At 44.3% G+C, this 21599-nt stretch overlaps 1 protein-coding gene across 1 annotated transcript in view; it reads right to left on the bottom strand.

The window, feature by feature from the left end:
- Window positions 1–17282, bottom strand: part of OSMR (oncostatin M receptor) — a 50396-nt gene extending 33114 nt beyond the window's left edge. The window contains exons 1-3 of the mRNA XM_081930097.1: window positions 16856–17282; window positions 12254–12371; window positions 1250–1328 (exon numbers count right to left, since the gene is read on the bottom strand). Coding sequence (XP_081786223.1) covers window positions 1250–1319 — 70 coding nt within the window. The 5' untranslated portion in view covers window positions 1320–1328; window positions 12254–12371; window positions 16856–17282. The remainder of the gene's footprint in view (window positions 1–1249; window positions 1329–12253; window positions 12372–16855) is intronic.
- Window positions 17283–21599: the final 4317 nt, after the last annotated feature.

Raw genomic sequence — 21599 nt, forward strand, 5'->3', positions numbered from 1 at the left:
TGAATCCCGACTGGAAGGGATCCAAATGGTCCGCTTCTTCCAGGCGTGCCTGGAGTTGTTCGGCAACCGCTCGCTCTATCACCTTGCCCAAGAATGGAAGATTTGAGACTGGGCGATAGTTGGCCATTGTGGCCGCATCTAAAGATGGTTTTTTAAGAAGCGGTTTAATAACCGCCTCTTTCAGTGGGTCTGGGAAGGCTCCCTCACAGAGGGAAGCATTCACCACCCCACGAAGCCCATCGCCCAGTCCTTCCCGGCTAGCTTTTATAAGCCAGGATGGGCAAGGATCCAGGAGACAGGTGGTTGGTTTCACTCGTCCAAGCAGCCTGTCCACATCCTCGGAGGTAACAGATTGGAATTCATCCCACTCAACTTGACTAGACAGAACTCTAGCACTCTCCCGCCCCGGCCCTGCTCCCACGGTGGAGTCTACTTCTTCCCGAATCTGAGCGATTTTATCTGCAAAAAACTTTGCAAAATCATTGCAGGAGAATATGTGGCCCGTACTGGGCCCCGATGTTACAGGTGGTTCCGCTAAATTGTGAACCACCTGAAAAAGTCTCCTGCTGCTGTTTTCTGCAGATGCAATAGAGGCGGTGAAGAAATTCTTCTTCGCCGTCGCTATCGCCACTTGGTAGGTAGGTACCTCAGTTTACGAACTTAAAGAAGAAGAAGAGTTTGGATTTGATATCCCGCCTTTCACTCCCCTTCAGGAGTCTCAAAGCGGCTAACAATCTCCTTTCCCTTCCTCCCCCACAACAAACACTCTGTGAGGTGAGCGGGGCTGAGAGACTTCAAAGAAGTGTGACTGGCCCAAGGTCACCCAGCAGCTGCATGTGGAGGAGCGGAGACGCAAACCCGGTTCCCCAGATTACATGACTACCACTTTCATTCCATTCCAGAAGTCTGTTCTTAAACTGAAACCATTCTTAAACTGAGGGGCACTTTCCCTAATGAGGCCTCCCGCCGCCACCAATTGGCTTCCGTACTTAGACCGAGGTAAAGTTCTCAAACCAGGACACTATTTCGAGTTTTGCAAAGTTTGTAAACTGAATCGTTCTTAAACTGGACTGTTCTTAAACTGAGGTACCACTGTACTATGGTACATACTCGTAAGTAAGTACTACCAGTTTTCTTTTTAAAAGCAGGAAATCACCAGTCCCAGCTGGTACACACACTTAAACACACATTGTTGCCTTGCTATATATGTACTATTTCTTTTCAAGAAAACAAGCATTCATATACATACCTTGATTTTCAAACAGGCCAGAATGCAATACTACATAGAGAACTACCATCCGAAACACCAAACGCTCCATTGGTTATACCTGAAAGAAACAAGCAAGACATTTCTTTTGGGTAAATCCTCTGTTTGGAATCACATTCAACAACCCCAAATTAATTTTCAAACAATGTAATAAAATAATAATAGTGAATCTGAATCACTGTCTGATCCTCTTGGACAGAAATAGGGTAGTCCCTGGGCTAATCCTGACCCTCCAGAGATCCAAACTGGCCTGGCCATTTTTACTTTAAGCCAGACGCACCCACCAATCAAGTGATGTCACCTGTCAATCATATGGTGCATTGCCACACCTTACCAGGGCAGCGCTGCAATTGATTTGCTCAGTTAAGCCTCCCTGAAAGAGACTTTTCCCTCAGACAGTTTTCAATTAGGAGCCAGAATATCTGCTGCTCTGGAGTTGTTTAAGGAGTCTCTGGCTACTGTGAGCAGAGGAATCAACTGCTGGATCACGCCAGTGGCACAACTGTAATTGAAAACTAATAAAAAATTATTACAGAGTAAAGCAGCCATGTTGAGAAACCTTAGTTCACTATCAACCATGCAGAATGTATAATAATATACTATATTTTTTGCTCTATAAGACTCACTTTTTCCCTCCTAAAAAGTGAGTCTTATAGAGTGAATGCAGGCTGTGCAGCTATCCCAGAAGCCAGAACAGCAAGAGGGATTGCTGCTTTCACTGCACAGCGATCCCTCTTGCTGGTCTGGCTTCTGAGATTCAGATTTTTTTTCTTCTTGTTTTCCTCCTCCAAAAACGAGGTGCGTCTTGTGGTCTGGTGCGTCTTATAGAGCAAAAAATACGGTAACTCCAATGATGCCAACAAGCAGGACTTTCTATCTATAAAAGCCACTGAATAAAATTATCTGATATTACCTTTTTAAAAAAAATATATAATGTGGTATTTATCTAGTTGTGTATGCTTTTTAAATTGAGGTTAAAACCAACTTTTTCCTGCTTTACTGTATGTGGTAAACTGCTCCTTTATGCTAGGCTGCAACCCAACCTAATTCATGTGTCCTGCACTAAGACAGAGATCAGAATGCAGCTCTTGGTCAGGCAGCAGAATTCTCTGGGTTTAGTAACACTGTTTTGGTTCAAAAAACAGGAACATAAAAATACATTTACAGGAATACCGTACAGCCCCCCATTTTAGGGAGAAATGAGTACAAAGTGTATATTGACCAGTTAAATGGGGTTTGACAGCTCATTAGCACAGATGGGCTTGTCGTGCCCTTACTTCTGCCAAAAGACCAATATTGATTCACTGGGAAGATAATACTTTTGGCCCCCTTTGATCATTGGATAGAAGATATGACAACTCTTGCAGCCTATGAATGGATTGCTTTTAGACACAGATTGTGTATGGATAAATATGATGAGACTTGGAATGCATTTGTAAAAATTATAATGACTTGTAAATAAATGTATCGGGACGCGGGTGGTGCTGTGGGTTAAACCACAGAGCCTAGGACTTGCTGATCAGAAGGTCGGCGGTTTGAATCCCCGTGACAGGGTGAGCTCCTGTTGCTCAGTCCCTGCTCCTGCCAACCTAGCAGTTCGAAAGCACGTCAAAGTGCAAGTAGATAAATAGGTACCGCTCTGGCGGGAAGGTAAACGGCGTTTCCATGCGCTGCTCTGGTTCACCAGAAGCGGCTTAGTCATGCTGGCCACATGACCCGGAAGCGGTATGCCGGCTCCCTTTAAATAAATGTATACTTGCTGGAATAATAGCATTACAGTGGTACCTCCAGTTGTAAACAGGATCTGTTCCAGAGGTCTGGCCGCATCCCGAGGAATTCACTTCTGCGCATGTGCACAGAGTAAAACCCGAAAAAATATTTGCCACATTCACATCCCAAAGTTTACATATCCAGAGGGATATGTAAGCGGAGGTATGACTGTGCTTATATACACATTATGGTATTGTGTCACAGTTTCAAGCACCTTTTTCTTTTTAAAATTTCTTTCCATTTTAATTTCTTGTCCCCTGAAAAAATTCAGTAAAATATAAGTATTCATTTCACAGGTAGAACAAGAACAGTTTGCAGTTCTAAACTTGCATTTGGCAAATATTTCCCTGATACAGGTAACTTCACAGTAATGTAGCAGTGTTTTGCTTTTGCTGTGACTGTTCTTGTTTTTATGAATGTCTAATGAATGTCAAGCGTTCTAAAAGCTAACCAAATACTTTTTCTAAAAATCAGTCATCATAGAGAATGTGGAGGAAGGAAGGTTCCTATCCAGAAACAAAGATGCAATGACCATACAGAGCTTTTGTTCTGGAATGTTTTGTTTCCCTTCAGACAAAAGTAAACCACGGAACCCATATGCGTGCACTTAATGCATAGCAGATTATGTTGGAGCTCCACTAGATTTCAATGTTTAATGGGCTGCTGTGTGATAGATTCCAGTAAGGACAAGGAAGGAGCAGCCAAATCTATTTGTTATTTGTTTCAATGCCAGATGTGTCAAATAGCACATGCATATAAATTACCCACTGGATGCAAATCAGAATGGCCAGCCAGCAAAGTAAGGTTCAACATTAAGATACAACATCCCATCTTCTGAATTGGTCCTGCTGATGGAAGTTAATGAAATATCTGCCAACATCAGCCTGTACTGGAAATGATAAGACAGTACGGAATACCCGGCAAGCATCCCAGAAAAATTGGGACATCTCATTTTTTATCGTGAAAGAACAGGGGCCATTTGGGTTGCTGTGATCTCACATGATTTTACAGTGTGGTCACACACACACACCAGTGCTTTCTCGAGGTCTGTGATCTCCCCTGGCAACCCCAAAACATGTGTTTTGGGGCATCATGCCTGGGGAAGCACTTTTTGGGGAGTGGGGGAACCACCTTGAGAGATCATGCAAGGTCATGGCAACTGAAATGGTCCCTGTGCTCTCGCAATAAAAAATGTGAAGATGGTGGATTATGGATTCAAAATGTTATGGTAGGGTATAGTATGGTAGAGTGGCTAGAGCATTGGTGGGGAACCTGTCACCCTCCAGTTGTAGTTGGACTCCCAAATAGCATGGTCAATGGTCAGGTATGATGTGAGCTGTAGTTCAGAAATGTCAAGAGGGCCACAATTTTCCCACTCCTGAGCTAGACTTGAGAACCAGGACCAGGGAGACTTGATTTCAAATTACTACTCAGGTGTGATGTACAGTGGTACCTCGGGTTAAGTACTTAATTCATTCTGGAAGTCCGTACTTAACCTGAAACTGTTCTTAACCTGAAGCACCACTTTAGTTAATGGAGGCTCCCGCTGCTGTTGTGCTGCCACTGCATGATTTCTGTTCTCATCCTGAAGCAAAGTTCTTAACCTGAAGCACTATTTCTGGCTTAGCAGAGTCTGTAACCTGAAGCGTATGTAACCTGAGGTACCACTGCATAGTGCTCACTCTCTCTCAAGCCCACCCAACAGGTTTTTGAAACTAGGAGAAGCCAGCACGCAGCACCCTGAGCTCTTGGGAGCTAGGATGGAATGTGATAGTTGCAAACATAAAGATAAAGGGACCCTTGACCATTAGGTCCAGTCGTGACCGAGTCTGGGGTTGCGGCTCTCATTTCGCTTTATTGGCAGAGGGAGCCGGCATACAGCTTCCGGGTCATGTGGCCAGCATGACTAAGCCGCTTCTGGCGAACCAGAGCAGCCCATGGAAACGCCGTTTACCTTCCCACCAGAGTGGTACCTATTTATCTACTTGCACTTTTACATGCAAGGGACGCGGGTGGCGCTGTGGGTAAAAGCCTCAGCGCCTAGGGCTTGCCGATCGAAAGGTCGGCGGTTCGAATCCCCGCGACGGGGTGCGCTCCCGTTGCTCGGTCCCAGCGCCTGCCAACCTAGCAGTTCGAAAGCACCCTCGGGTGCAAGTAGATAAATAGGGACCGCTTTCTAGCGGGAAGGTAAACGGTGTTTCCGTGTGCAGCTCTGGCTTGCCAGAGCAGCGATGTCACGCTGGCCACGTGACCTGGAAGTGTCTTCGGACAGCGCCGGCCCCTGGCCTCTTGAGTGAGATGGGCGCACAACCCCAGAGTCTGGCAAGACTGGCCCGTACGGGCAGGGGTACCTTTACCTTACTTTTACATGCTTTTGAACTGCTAGGTTGGCAAACGTATTCACTATTTTTTTCAGTGCATACCATAGCTCTCTATATTTACAGCACTTTGATGTTTCCACAGATGTTGCAACAGTTAAGCAGCTTCCTTTATTACTATGCCCCTGCACTGATTTGCAATAATGCGATAAATGTTGCAATAAATGTGGCAATAAAACAAAACCATGCATTTTAAAGAAATGGGATGTAGCAGGGTTACAAAACCAGACAGCTACATGTTTGATTAGTACACAGTCAGCCTCTGTCTATTTTACTGGTCAAGGGCATTATTAGGGCCAAGTCCCCAGGTCTTTTATGCTAGCCCCAAGCCCCAATGCACCTTTCCATCCTCTTTTAAAAACTTTGCTTACAGCTGAGCACAATGAAAAGCACAATGCTGATGAAAGTCCAGCCAACCACCAGCTTAACTTGCCCAGAGGCATCTATAAATATAAGTTAGCACATACAAAGGTCCATCAGAGCCTGCGGCAGCCTTTGATTAACTGTTGGGTAAGGCTGATTTGACCATGACCCCTGTCCCCTATGTAGATCTTCACTCACTCCCTTGTTCCCAATGTAGCTCTTTCTTTTCCTGCGGTAGATTGCCACTCACCCCTTCTTCGCTGGTGTATGCAGGGGCACCATTTTGTGGGTTTGCCTCAGGTGCCAAAACGTATTGGGCCGGCCCTAGTCATGGGTATGTATCACATGTCCCTTTGATTCCCTAGCAATGCCCGTTACCAATGCACAACCAGGGTTTGTGTCAATCAGAACAATCAGAACTGTGGTGGGTGTCACCCATGGAGGTTATAGCAGTGAAAAAAAGGAACACAGAAACAGTATGGCCCACGTATCAACAACTACTAATGGAAGAAGAGGGTGAGATAAGATTAAAACCCTATGAGGAGATTAGCAGATACTGCAATAGCTGGTTGCAATACCACCAAGTAGTTCATAGATTTAATCAGGATAAAAAGAAAGGCTTTGAAGAAAAAGTGTCAAAATTGCAAAGTGAATGAATACAACCTAAAAAAAGAGACCATCTCTAAATGTATAACTTGCTGTTAGAGTGGGAATTGGAGGATGAAGTAACCAAAGAAGTAATGATAAAGTGAGCAAAGGATTTTGGTCATACAGTCCAATTGGAAAATTGGGAAAGGTTGTGGAAGGTGCATATCAATTTCACAGCCTGTTATACGATAAAAGAGAATATGATGAAAATGTTTTACTGCTGGTACCTCACTCCGGAAAAAAATTGGCTAAGTTTTACAAAAAGCAGTCAAACTTATGCTGGAGATGTAAGAGGGAGGTGGGAACCTTTTATCATACATGGTTGGGATGTAAAATTGTAAGGAAATTTAGGAAAGAGGTATATGAGGAGCTGAAAAAATTATTCAAGATTTCGTTTGCCAAAAAGCCAGAGGTTTTTTTTTGTTAGGCCTAATATCAAATGATATTCCCAGAAATAAGAAAAATGTATTCCTTTATGCAACAGCAGCAGCCAGAATACTGATCACAAAGAACTAGAAGGGGGAGAAACTACCATCATTGTTAGAATGGCAAAGTAAACTCTGTGAGTTTATGGAAATGGCAAAATTGACGGCAACTATTGGAGCCCATTCAAAATCAGAGAATAATTAAAGAGTGGGAGGGAGTGAAGGAATATATGAAAAATATGGTTCTGGAACTGGAACATTAATAGATAACGTGTAAAACGTGCAGGGGTAAGCAAGGAAATAATAGAAAAATCAATTGAACAATGATTAAATTATAACAACACAACAAGACGGAAGTAGAAAAAAAAATGAGATCACACATGGGTATAGGGGAATTTGAAATATTATTTATAATATAAAAGCTTTAACATAAAAAATTTAACTTTGTTGTATTTGTATACAGCAAAGAGAAGTTTAGAGTAATATTTTTAACAATCATCATCATCATCCCATAACACACACACACACACATTCATGCACACTCTTTCTAAGGCCACATTGCTTTGCATCCCCAAGTATGAGCACAATCAACACAGTTTCTTCTACTTATGCAAAATTAATTCTAAGCCCCTGCCTTACCAGGATATGGAATTCCATCAGACTGGCAGTCACCAAGCTGAAAGTGCGAACCAGTGGGTAAATTGAGTAAGCGTGTCTGGTGAAAGCTACAGCTGGACTGTGGGCAGCACAGTAGGATGAGCCAGGAACTGCAAGCAGTGAGACTCAGCAGGAATCGGGAACAATAGACAATCAAAGAGTCAAGACAAAAGATGCAGGAGCACCCCAGAGCACATAGAAGCCATGCTGCTCAAATATGGCTGAGCCAAAACAAAGAACCTTTTATATCCCTTAATGCCCAGAGGGATTCAGGGCCAACCTAAGTGGGTGGAGTCAGCCCAGGGCCAGAAGGCTCTTTACTGAAGAACTACCTCTTACTGTTTACCAGCTAGGGGAACGGTACACAGATCCAGCAGATCTGGAGAAACCAACACCCAAGAGGTGCTGCAAATCCCAGTCGCAGCAAGCAGCAAACATCTGGCAAGCCTACCATCTCCACGCAGATCTGCCAGGTTCTTGCACCAAGTTGTGGCTGCAGGTTTACAACTTTTACAACATCTGAATGATCATATGAAAGAAGTAAAACAAACAGAAGGTCCCAGGAAGTTTGCAAGATTTTTAGTAGATGTATTATCAAAGATGAGAAACCTCTTATCCTTTTCTCCTAGAATGCCAGAAGCTAGCAGAGTTGAATTTTCCAGGGATAAGAAGCAAGCAAGCCAGCTCTAAAACAGACCCTTGTTTTGACAACTAAGGACAGGGGTGGTTCTTCCTTATTTTCAGCTCTTTTATTATTAAATATATCTATAATTTCATATGTCAATAAGACAGTTGGATCAGAAAAGTCAAAGTGAGCCCTCATATTTGTTTTTTTCTATTTATATTTGTCAATTGTAAGTGTCTTAGTCAAATCCTGCAAGTGACATCATTTCAGTACACTGTTTCTGTATATACATCATGAAAGGTTCCTAATCTTTCTTAAAGTCATTATTGTCCTTATTTTTGAGTCTCTCAGTTAACTTCGCCATTTCAGCATATTCCACCAACTTTTCTTGCCATTGTTCTTTCGTTGGTATTTCTTCACTTTTCCATCTTTGAGCTAATAAGATTCTGGCCACTGTTGTCACATACATAAATAATTTCTTCTTGTCTTTTGGTAGATCTTGAACTAAAGTACCTAATAAAAATGCTTCTGGTCTTTTAACAAAAGTTATCCTGAACATTTTTTTCATTTCATTATAAATCATATCCCAGTAATTTCTAATTATTTCACAGTTCCACCACATATGGAAAAAGGTACCTTCCTCTTCTTTACAAATATGAGGGTAAAATGTTAAGAAAATGTTAATAAAGTATAAGTTTAATTTCAATGTACAAGTTAAATAGAATTATAGGCAGAAGAAATGAATGTGTGATAAACCAGAAAGGGAAATTGGGGGAAGTCAAGGGGGGGGGGATATAGAAAATATAAAATGTGGGGGGTTTTTTATTTAGTATTGATTATATTAAAATATATTGGAAAATCTCAATAAAAATATTTATATATATATATATATATATATATATATATATATATATATATGCAGGTTTTGGTGTCCTCGGGTGTCTTCCCGTGTAAAAGTTGGGGTGTCTAGGCGACGTTTCGACGAGGTCTCACTCGTCATCTTCAGGCTGGTGCTTTCGGCTTCTTGTTACTGGAACAGAGCAGGATCTCAGTGTTTGAGTTCCTATAAATACTGTTGAGGGGGTGTGGTGTATAGCCTCCAATGTTCTGGGCAGAGAGGAAGTTCCCAGGCTAGTGTGCCTTTTCTTCTTTTGTTCCTTAATTACTTGAGGGATATCTTGAGTGATTTCTTGAGTGATATCCTGAGTACCACTTAGGTGGGTCATTAGGTGTGGATTAGTTGCTAAAGTCTTTGTGTCTTGACCTCTTGAACTTTGTGAAGAGTTTTTCTGAGAAGATGGCTGTACTGCACTTAGTTGTGCTCTGGCTTGGCTTCGTGTATAGGGGCGAGCTGTGGTTTTGTGGCCTGTGTCAGCCAGATCTGTGTAGGGATTGCAGGGGGGTGCAGCATCCGGAGGTGCCACCATGGTTTGGCTACTGGATGGTGTCTGTAATTTATCTGTGGAGAGGGTCTGGGTTTGGGTCTGGTGTGGTTGATTGGTGATAGCGTTCTGTGTGCCTCTGGATCTGGTGTCAGTTTTTGTGGGGAGGGCTAATTTCCAGATGTCTGGCAAGCGGGATGTGTCGTCACGCTTGTTCATGTTGTGAGGGTGTTTCTCTATCTCGATGGCTTCCATGATTATTCTCTTGTGGTGATGTTCCATGTTAAAGAGCCCTCCCCACAAAAACTGACACCAGATCCAGAGGCACACAGAACGCTATCACCAATCAACCACACCAGACCCAAACCCAGACCCTCTCCACAGATAAATTACAGACACCATCCAGTAGCCAAACCATGGTGGCACCTCCGGATGCTGCACCCCCCTGCAATCCCTACACAGATCTGGCTGACACAGGCCACAAAACCACAGCTCGCCCCTATACACGAAGCCAAGCCAGAGCACAACTAAGTGCAGTACAGCCATCTTCTCAGAAAAACTCTTCACAAAGTTCAAGAGGTCAAGACACAAAGACTTTAGCAACTAATCCACACCTAATGACCCACCTAAGTGGTACTCAGGATATCACTCAAGAAATCACTCAAGATATCCCTCAAGTAATTAAGGAACAAAAGAAGAAAAGGCACACTAGCCTGGGAACTTCCTCTCTGCCCAGAACATTGGAGGCTATACACCACACCCCCTCAACAGTATTTATAGGAACTCAAACACTGAGATCCTGCTCTGTTCCAGTAACAAGAAGCCGAAAGCACCAGCCTGAAGATGACGAGTGAGACCTCGTCGAAACGTCGCCTAGACACCCCAACTTTTACACGGGAAGACACCCGAGGACACCAAAACCTGCATTCCTGTACCCGTGAAAATCTACGAAAGCATATATATATATATATATATATATATATATATATGTTTACACACCCACACACTGAAAAGAAAAGTCAGGGTGAGGATGGGTGGACATAAATCCATAGCCCATACAAATAGAACTAATTGAATTCTACCGGCAGCACTGCCCAAAACTATCCCAAGGATCAACACCCTCAGTTAGGTTTGTCTCTTCATCCTGCCTACGCAGAAGTTATTAAGACATCATTTCATATAGGGAAACACAAATTTTTCTCTTGTTCATCTCTAACAGAACTTCTTATTGACTCTAGCAAATCAGGACCATAGGTGCACAGAGAAGGGGAAATTGGTTTCTAGACATATCACTGAGCATGCCTTATTTTTGCACACTGCCTAATATACAGAATCAATCAGTAGATTATATAAATACTGAAGACAGCATTTTATCATAAATGATACAGAAAGATACCAATAAAATATCAGCAAAACAAAGATGTGGTAAAATCTCATGAGTCAGGACACGCCGGCAGAAAAAAAGATAAGTCTTTAGGAGAGGCTAAAAGATAACCACCATTTCTGCCTCGTGAACTTCACATGAGCGCTGTTTTACCTCATGATTATGTGGTTACAGCCTGGGTCAGGTCCATTAGATCTCTGAGACCCAGTAAACTGTGTCCTCCCCCTTCCTCATGCTTGGGCCCTGAGCAGTTCCTTCCCCACCATCATTCCCTTGCTCAAACTGGCTGCTTAGGCTGCTCTTCAGTAAAAACAACAACAACAAAAAGCAAATTGGGAGATGGTTCTGAACAGTTTATGAAGTTAGGGCATCCGTCCAAGTAGCCTGCAGATGTCTGCACTCGCAGTGGTTCTCCAGGGAAAGATATTTCCCAGCTATTCTTCAGAATGCACAGTGAAGAGAAGCCAGGGATCCTACCCAGCATGGGATTAGCATGTAAAATGGAACCTTTTCCTTCCTTCCTTCCTTCCTTCCTTCCTTCCTTCCTTCCTTCCTTCCTTCCTTCCTTCCTTCCTTCCTTCCTTCTCTGAGCTCTGACTGATAGAGCTGCAATTTTTTTCCCCTGGGCTCCCCACTGGGCATTTCGAAGCAGGGAAAACATCCGGGAATCAAGGAGGTAAGGCTTCTCCCTTCAATTTTATACCCATGCTGGGGAAAATGTATACTAATACTGCATTTCTGCACGTTCTCAGGTTGCTGTTTAATAGAAAGCAGGTGCGTGGCAGAGGGAAAGCAAGGATGATTTAGTAGTCAATCAGATAAACGCAGGAATACAAAGGGACAGCTCAAGGTCCAATACAGATGTGAAGCAGGGGATCAGATCTCCTAAACTCCCCCCCCCCCAAAAAAACTGCGGGACTCCGTTTTGATCAGGGTGGTGCCCCTTCTCCCCAAACAGTTATTCTGATCCAAGTCTCCCTCCCCAAGCATGCTATTACCCCCCCGGGTAGGGAGTGGTAGAGAAAAAGACCACTGGGGGCACAAGTATATTCCCCACCTTCCCCAGAGGGGCCATTTAGACCATGCTAGGATATCCCAAACTTAATTCAAGAGGGGAAGAGGAGTCATTTTTTTGCTGCTGGGAGGTAGAAATCCTCCCCCCATCTAAAGTAAACAACTCAGAGACCTGCCAGGAGATTCAGATCTACTTTCTGCTCACCCCTGGCTTTAGGTCAAGGACATGGGATGGAAAGATAGCTAACACACCCTCCTGCTGTGAGGGCCTTGCTGCAAAAATAAAACATTGCTTGAAACAATGAAAAGAAGCACATTAAAAACCAAAAAGGCAACATACCTCGTCCCCGTGGTTTTCTCTGTGCAGCGGTCTTGCGTAACTCTCTCAAATGATCTTTTTGTCTTATCTGGTCACAACGTGCTTTGAGCTTCCTGTTTTTCCATTCTTCTTTTCCTTCCTATTCAGGGTAAAAAGTGTTGTTTTTTAATCCTTCGTGTTTTCTTGTTGTTCTTGCAAGTTATTGTTATCGTGAAGATTGTATGCACGGTGCCAAAGGAGTGCGTAAATGGGCCAGCGAGATCCCAGCAAAGGGAAGCAGTTGCTGAGGAAGAAAATGTGACGTTTCACAAACGAAAGTGCCCATCGATTATTTGCATGTGTTTTTCCTTTTCACAGTACTTCCTTTGATCTGAGGGATGTAACATAGGGAGGTCCCTTATACCGAATCAAACCACATCTCTTATCTACAGTGTGGTCACTATGGTGTTTTCAGACGTCCTTCTTGGCACCTGCCCAAAACTCCTCTGAATTTTATTTATTTATTTTAATAAGGATAGAGTGTTTTGGCTGAAAGGGGTTACCTTGTTTTGGGTGGGGCTCCCTGCTATTTTTCTGTCTTAATTTGTTTTGTGTGTGGTGCATAGGTGTTTTCCTTTGTTGTTCAATTGGGGGAGAGATCTGAGCATCACCACTTGTCGCTTTGTGAAGTGGATATTTTGGGGTACCCCACAGCAATTTCTAAGATTTCCAAATGTGTTTCCAGGCCCAGAAAGGCTGAGGCCTCCTAGCCTACGGTGGCTGGTAGTGAGTCTCTAGAGCTTCAGACACAGACTGGAATTTTCTGTTAATTCACTACCTGAGATTGAACTTGCAACCTTTGGCATGTAGAGCAAGTGCTCTGTCACTGAGCTAATTTGACCCAGAGTACAAATATGTATGGCTTCAGAACATAACCATTACATTAATGCCCAGGTGCATTTGTAAGCCTTCAATAGTGCACTACTACAATGAAACTAATCACTTGTTTTGCTCTAATCGGACAGTCGTGGAAAAAGTTGTGAAATTTATTTATTACCGTATTTCCCGGTGTATAAGATGACTGGGAGTATAAGACGACCCCCAACTTTTCCAGTTAAAATATAGAGTTTGGGATATACTCGCCGTATAAGACTACCCCTCTTCCAACGCACACCAAATAAAACCGGGAGCGGTTAGGGTCGTTCTGTTGCTGGTGATTGGGGGGGGGGCTTCTGGGGCCAATTTTCAAGCATATTTCTGCTTCATCTAGAGAGTGTGGTGTCCTGTAATTTAATTTGCTGTCGTTTTGTCCTTTGTTGGGGAGTTGCTGCAGGAGCTACTGATGTAGCCGGCATATAAGACGACCCCCAACTTTTGAGAAGATTTTCCTGGGTTAAAAAGTAGTCGTATACGCCAAGAAATACAGTACATCATTACACCTTCCTTTCTTCAAGGAGCCCATGGCCTTTCTCTACCCTCGTTTGATCCTCACAACAACCTTAGGCAATCTGAGGAAGACCAAAATGGCTCCCGGTTATCCAGAAAGCATCATAACTGACATAACACGGAAAGATTTGGAGAAGGGAACAGGACCAAAAGGCTTCTTGTATGCAAGTTTTTAATCCAGGTGTTCCTAGTTCAGGATAGGAACCTCTGTCTCCTCATATTGTTGGAAGTTCATCTTCCATCAGTCAGTCAGCAGTCAGGGATGACCCACTATTTTTGGATGGCATTCAGTCATGTTGTTTGTGGAATTCTCTCAGTGAGGCTAGCCTGCCTGACACCTTCAAAACGTATCTTTAGGCACCAGCAAAAACATTCACCCAGGCCCTGGGCTGATTAAGCAATCTATGTCCTTTTAAATGTGCCTTGGGGGAATATTGTTTTGTGTGTGCATCTCTTGTTATTATGTCATGCATTTTGTGTTTTTATACTGTGAAATGTCCTGTGATCTTTGGATAAAGGGTGGTGTATATAAAACAGCAGCAGCAGCAGCAAATTCGGGTTGCATAATTAAAGTTGATTTGGTGCTCTTGCAACACAAACCCACTTCCCCTCAAAATCAGTCTTTTTGCAACAAGGAAAATGACGAGAAAATGAACTGGAAAGCATAGGGTGCCGATTGCTTGACAAACAGCATATAACCTCCTTGCCAAAAAGACCTCTTCCCCATTTGTGACTCCTTGCAACTGGTATTCAGAGGCGTACCGCCTCCGACAGCCAAGGTAGAAAAGGTCAGTGGGTCTCCTCTCCAGTAAAGCTTAGCTGGATCTAGCCCATTTTGTTGAGGGTTGTGGTCGGACGTTGAACTGCAGCGAATGCACACACGAAGAGGCAGGGACCGTTCACAGAATCTTCTGTGAAACTGTTAGCTTTTGCATGACAGCAGAAAACCAAATCAACAAAGCATTATCAGCAAAGCCTCAGAGAAATCTCTTCTGAGAAATCGCAGTTCAGCCGTAGGTTACAAACGCCATCCAGCAGAATGGGAGTCCCCACTCTTCACGCAGAAGATCCCTGCTGAATCAGATCTATTTTGTGCAGTGGTGATTCTAGGCTTGGAAGCAGAGGCTTCTGGGAAATTTAAGTCATGTCATGTGGCATAGGAAGTACATGATCAGACCCTAGACCCCTGAATTTTAATAATAATAATAATAATAATAAAGCTGCTGTGCTGGGGCAGGGAAGCTTTGACTGGCACTGCAGGAGGAATGTGTAGCCAACTCCCACCAGTTCCACTTGTTCTGTGAAGTGAGGCTCAGGACCACGAGAAGCCTACTGTGCTCTTCCAGTAAACATATGGCCACTGACACGCCATAGACCAACGGCCGGACTCAGTATAACACAACCTGCTGCAACAACGACAACTTTCTCTCAGCACAAGACTTAGGAAGGCTCCCACCTGTTAATGGACTATGCAGAATTAGATAAACTAACAGGAAGGATTCGAAACCGGCGAGACCAGAAATTCACGGAAGACTGGAGTAAATTTACGGACTATTTGAAAAGTAATTGTGCAGAACAGACAACGTTTGTAGGGTTGCAAGAAGTTTTGTGAGGAGTATTATTAGAAGTATTGAAAAAAAATGGATAAGGGGGAGGATGATTTGTTAAGAGATGTAAAGGCAATATAAAGTTAAGAAATGCATAAGGAGTGGTTAAAACGGTGGATCATCAAAGGTGCTGATGGTAGTCCAAGAAGATTGTATAAGTGATAAGCTTTGTGGGACATTTTATAATTTATATGTTAAAATTAATAAAAAATATTATAAAAAAGGAAGGCTCCCACCTGTTAGGTACCTGCCTTCAAGGCTTTAAAGAGCAGAGGGCAAACCAAAATCTCTGCCTTCATCATAGAAGCTAACTCCTGGAGGCAGAGATCTCCTCTTCAGCCCCCCAATAAAATATTTGAGGGTATGCCCCTTAAGTTGAGGGGAATTCCCATTCAAATGGTATGTGTAAACCAGGTCATGTGATTGCTTATGCAGGGTGGGGCTTACCTCCCCCCAAAATATTGTATTCAAGTTGTCGTCTTCTTTTTGGGGTGATCACTCGTAGCCGAGTAAGATTGTCTTCCATAAACATGGTTTTAACAATGAGTCTGTAAGTTACTGTGGAGGCCAATTCTGGATCCACACGTCCTTCCATAGTGGGGACATTGGTTTCCAGGCAGGAGTTGATCACGGTGTGGATTTGCCAAGTGTTCCTTGCTCTTAGCATGTTCCTCCCTTGCCTCCTGAGTCCGAGTGTCTTTAAAGCCCATGACACCTTTGGTAAGGCTGTTCTCCAATTGGAGTGCTTACAGGCCAGTGTTTCCCAATTGCTGGTGTTTATGTCATGCTGGCCACATGACCCAGAAGCTGTCTGCGGACAAACGCCGGCTCCCTCGGCCTATAGAGTGAGATGAGCGCACAACCCCAGAGTCAGTCACGACTGGACCTAATGGTCAGGGGTACCTTTACCTTTATACTACTTTTAGATTTGCCTTGAGACAGTCTTTAAACCTCTTTTGTTGACCACCAGCATTACGCTTTCCGTTTTTAAGTTCAGAATAGAGTAGTTGCTTTGGAAGACGATCATCAGGTATCCACACAACATGACCAGTCCAACGAAGTTGATGTTGAAGAATCATTACTTCAATACTGGTGATCTTTGCTTCTTCCAGTACACTGGTATTAGTTCGCTTGTCTTCCCAAGTCATGTATAAAAAAATTCGGAGACATCATTGATGGAATCTTTTGAGGAGTTGGAGATGGCGTTTAGAAGTGGTCCATGCTTCACAAGCATACAGTAAGGTTGAAAGCGTACAGTAAGGTCATGGCAACCGAACAGCCCTGCTGGGTGAAGCCAAAATCTAGTCCAAGCAACAGTTTGTCTAATCCTTTCCCCCCCAAGCTGTCCATGTTGGTTGGTCGTCGCTATAACCTGCGCTGAGCTATAAACCTGACGCTGTGTGACCATTCAGAACTGCGACCCGATCGATTTTTGTCCCTCCGGGCTCACGAGCATCACCAGACAGGGAGAGAGAGAGGGAGAGGGAGGGAGGGAGGGAAGGAGAGAGACACGCTCTTGTTTTCAAGACTCCGGGTTAGGGGGAAAGAAACGAAGAGCGCGAAGCCCAGCAATGGAGGTGGGGATACTCACGTCGCCCGTGGGGCCCCCGCTAGAGGGTCGAGAAGAGATGGGGGAACCAGGAGATCTCGCTGCTGCCGCCAACGCGTGTCGCTCCCTTCCAATGCGCACGGGGGAACTTTGGAGGGCGCGGGGAGAAAAGGGTGTGGGAATCCCAACCGTGGTGAGTCAGCGCCCCACCCCCGTCCCCAACCTTTAACTGGGATAGAGGGGGGGGGGAGAATTCCCATCAGGAAAGTGGCACAGCGACCGGGACGGCGCGACCCGACCAAAGTTAGGGAGCAGCTGGTGTTTTTGTGGTGCCGGCCGAGAGAGTTCGCTTTCGGGTACTTTTAAGGCAAAGAGCGGCATCGCGAGGGAAGTTGCGCCGAGTTCGCTTTCGCTCGGCGGCGGCGGCAGCCTGGCCCGACCTCCTCCGCCCTTCCCGGCGTGAATCAGTCATTCTGGAGTTGTGGGGAAAGCACGTCTTTTCCACGGAAGCTGACCGGCGTCTGGCACTCTGCGCTCTTGCGAAAGCCTCGCTCGCCGCCGCTGCTGTGGGGTTTGGGGAGATTTTTTCTGTTCCCTCGTATACCGAATACGGAGGAATGTGGCACCTTCAGCAACGAAGCCTGGGCGCCGCGCTCCTGTTCTGCGCCCCAAGGCGTCCGCCGGCTTTCCCAACAATAAATTGCACGGGACACCCAAGAACTACGTCTGGTTTGGGCACATTCACACGTGCAATATAAATAAACTTAACAACAGCAGCAACAGCAGCAGCAACAGCAGCAGCAGCAACAGCAACATTATTATTATTATTATTATTATTATTATTATTATTATTATTATTATTATTATTATTACCCGCCCCTCTGGCTGGGTTGCCCCAGCCACTCTGGGTGGCTTCCAGCACATATAAAAACGTAATAAAACATCAAACAATAAAACTTCCCATACAGGGCTTCCTTCAGACGTTTTCTAAAAGTTGGGTATATTTTTACTACCTTACATTCATATATCTATATACACACAAACACGTGTGTGTGGTTTATTTATTACATTTATGTACTACTTTTAGCTTCCGAGGAGGCTCTCATCCTCACAACAACCTTGTAATTCTGGTTAGGCTAAGAGATGGTGACTGGCCCAAGGTCACCCAGAGAGCACACACACACATATGACATATTGTACCTGTGACCTTAGAGTGGACAGCAAGAGCATATGGGGTAAGGCTTCCCTTGTCTACAGCATCTTCTTTGTATGCTGCGCTTCCACAAAAAGGATCGTGCTCAAAAGTGGCTTACAGCGAAGAAAACAGGAATACATCACAAGATCAACCACCACAAGAATAATTTCATAACAATACAACAACACAATAGGTACCATAGCAACATACCGAAAACGTTTAAGCACTATCTCCTGAAGCTAACTCCTTTCTGCTTCTGGGAACAGTTTCTTCTCCTTAAAAAAAACAATAACAGATTGTGTTTCTGGCTCCAAATGAATGTTTAAGTGGATAAATGTATCAGGAGCACTTTAAACACTTACAGTGGTGGACAGCTCTCCTCCTGACCCATTGAGGAGGGGCAGAACCAAACACTACGAGTAGAATATGGGCAGGAAAACACGTAACAGGATAATGTCATAAGACAGGGTATGTGTTCCTACATGTCCCTAGGAAGAGAGGGTGAAACTGACACAGTGATGTCATTTTTAAGAGTCTTGTTTTACCACCTGAGTTGACTCAGACATCCAGGGGAGGAAAAATTGTTGCTGTTGTTAGATCTCCCCAGTCCTCTTTCAAATGTTTTACAGATTGTCACTTCTCTACTGTGTATTAATGCAGGGGAGGGCAGAAAGTAGATTGGGCTCTGCTGGAAAATCTTTGGATGATTTATGGTATGATCAGCTTGGGGAAGGATAGCCAATGCCGTGCCCTCCAGTTGATATAATCCAACTACATCTGCAGGACGGGACGCGGGTGGCACTGTGGGTTAAACCACAGAGCCTAGGACTTGCTGATCAGAAGGTCAGCGGTTCGAATCCCCACGACGGGGTGAGCTCCTGTTGCTTGGTCCCTGCTCCTGCCAACCTAGCAGTTCGAAAGCATGTCCAAGTGCAAGTAGATAAATAGGTGCCGCTCCAGCGGGAAGGTAAACGCCGTTTCCGTGTGCTGCTCTGGTTCGCCAGAAGCGGCTTAGTCATGCTGGCCACATGACCCGGAAGCTGTATGCCAGCTCCCTCGGACAATAAAGCGAGATGAGTGCCGCAACCCCAGAGTCGGTCATGACTGGACCTAATGGTCAGGGGTCCCTTTACCTTTTACATCTGCAGGACACCATGTTAGCTACCCTGTTTCCAGCATTTCTGGCTGCCAATTGCTTAATAATCAAATGACTTTCCCCACCAAAATCATGCTGCTGAAATGAAGAAAGTTAACCAGGATTTTTGTGCAAAAGGACTCTGTTCAGTTTTGGAAATAAATCCCTGGGCTCAGAATGTGCTCAGAGTGCACCCTGTTATGACTCTTGAGGCGAGCTCAAGTTGGTAGATTTTGGTGTTTTAGTAAACAACAACAACAACAACGATGATCCAACAAGGCTGAAGTCCAACCCCATATTACAGCATGGATATTAAGCAGATGTTGCATTCTAGAGTAGCAGAGAACCTAATATGACTCCTGCTGGATGAACCCAAGGTGTCTTTGTTTGCTCCAGCATCCTCTACTCAACAGTGGCTAACTGGATACCTCCAGGAAGTCCAGAAACAGGGCTTAAAAATAAGAGCCCCCACTCATTGTTTCCTCCCCTGAATTTGTTATTCTGAAGTACATGACCTCTGAGCATGGAGGTCTCAGCTAAACATATCCAGTAAACCTTTCCTCCATGAATTTGTCCACTCTCAATGTAAAGCAATGTAATCATGTAGCCATTGCCATATCTTGTGAGTTCAATTGTTTCAAGTTCAGTGGGACTTAATCCTAGATTAGACCTCAGGCCCATCTAGCCCAGCATTCTATCACCACCCCAATCCTCTAGGAAGCCTACAGAGCTGGACAGGAACACAATAGCATCTCCTGCTCACTCTCCCACTTATGATCCCAGCAACTGGTGTTCGTAAGCGTTAAAAAAGCACCAGAGAAATTCACAGGGAATGAGATTGCCAATACTACTAGCCATGATGGTTATAATACTCCCAGCATCTGAAGTGGTACAGACTTGGCTGAAAAAAGCTTTAGTTGAAAAAGAGGTGCTGGTGCTTGTGCATGCATGTTTTGCCGTATTTGTCCCCATCAAAAAGAGATCTGCTTTGTATCTCTCAAGGAGAATCATTTTCATGCCTTTAGTCTTTAAAGCACTCACATACTTGTGCTGTGATGCTGCTGCCAAGACCACACAGATTTGTTCAGAGTTATCTGCTCAAGGGCCAGTGGAGGGGAAAAAGTCTGTTGAGTTCCTGCTAGATGGCGCAGTAAGTCAATGCATTAAACCTCCCCAGTCACTGGTCCCGTTCGCGTTCCTGTAAATTTCCATAGACTCTTCCCATCCAGCAACATGATGGAGCAATTAAGGTTTTGTGATTCCCATGAAATGGGCGTTCCACCAACATTCAACAATATTAAAAGTGCCGACCTTCACATGCATATTCCGTACCGTACTCCTGCAAACTGCAAGAGGTTAAAGTGTCTGTTGCAGACCAAAGTCTTTAAGAACAAATCACATATGACCCCCCAAAGATTTCTGGATATTTTCAGAACACACGCAGATATTAATCCAGACAGGATTTTTAACAGGGGAGGGGAGGGAGAGAAGTTGGAATGAGAAATGTTTTGGACGAGGAGAAATTGTTTTGTTTTGTTTTTAAATAAGAGTGCAAGGCTGGCAAACATGTAAACAACAAGATCCCAAACCCAGATGTTCTTGATAGAGAGGAACTAGGATTTCAGTGGCGATTTCGGAGGAGGAATTCTGTGGGCAGAACGTATGTTTGGCATAGGACTGCTCCTTTATTATCCAATGCAACTATATACAGTACTATATACTAATCTCCACTCCTTTCCACATTCCCAGATTCCTTATGAAGTCTTTAGGTAAATAGTACTGATCTCTCTGAGTCATTTTCTGCACTGGGCAAGACTTTTTCTCCTTAGCAGTGTTCAAAGAACACAGTTTATGCACTGAGAGGGGGAACGAGGTTCCACCTGCTAGCCCCTGTGACCACACACCTTTGTGTTTGGCAAGCATGAGGAGGGACCCTACCTATGCAGCAACATATTCACATAGATGGGGTGGGGCTGGGACACATGGCTTACTAGCAGTACAAGTGAAAAGGATCTAGGGGTCTTGGTGGACCACAAGCTTAACATGAGTCAACAGTGTTATGCAGCAGCAAAAAAAGCTAATGCTATTCTAGGCTGCATCAACAGAAGTATAGTGTCCAGTTCAAGGGAAGTCATGGTACCACTCTATTCTGCCTTGGTCAGACCACACCTGGAGTACTGTGTCCAATTCCTGATGGCATCACCTGCGCAGCTAGTGACCTTCAGGATTTTCCTCTTTCTCCCTGGGCCACGACCTTCAACAGGAAGAAGTGATGAAACAACCACCTGTTCCCCCAAGATTCTTCAGCTTCCAGCCCAGAGTCTCATGTTGTTGTTTAGTCGTTTAGTCGTGTCCGACTCTTCGTGACCCCATGGACCAGAGCACACCAGGCACTCCTGTCTTCCACTGCCTCCCACAGTTTGGTCAAACGCATGCCGGTAGCTTCGAGAACATTG

This window comes from Podarcis melisellensis, assembly GCF_964234715.1.
Source record: "Podarcis melisellensis genome assembly, chromosome: 11".
NCBI lineage: Eukaryota > Metazoa > Chordata > Lepidosauria > Squamata > Lacertidae > Podarcis > Podarcis melisellensis.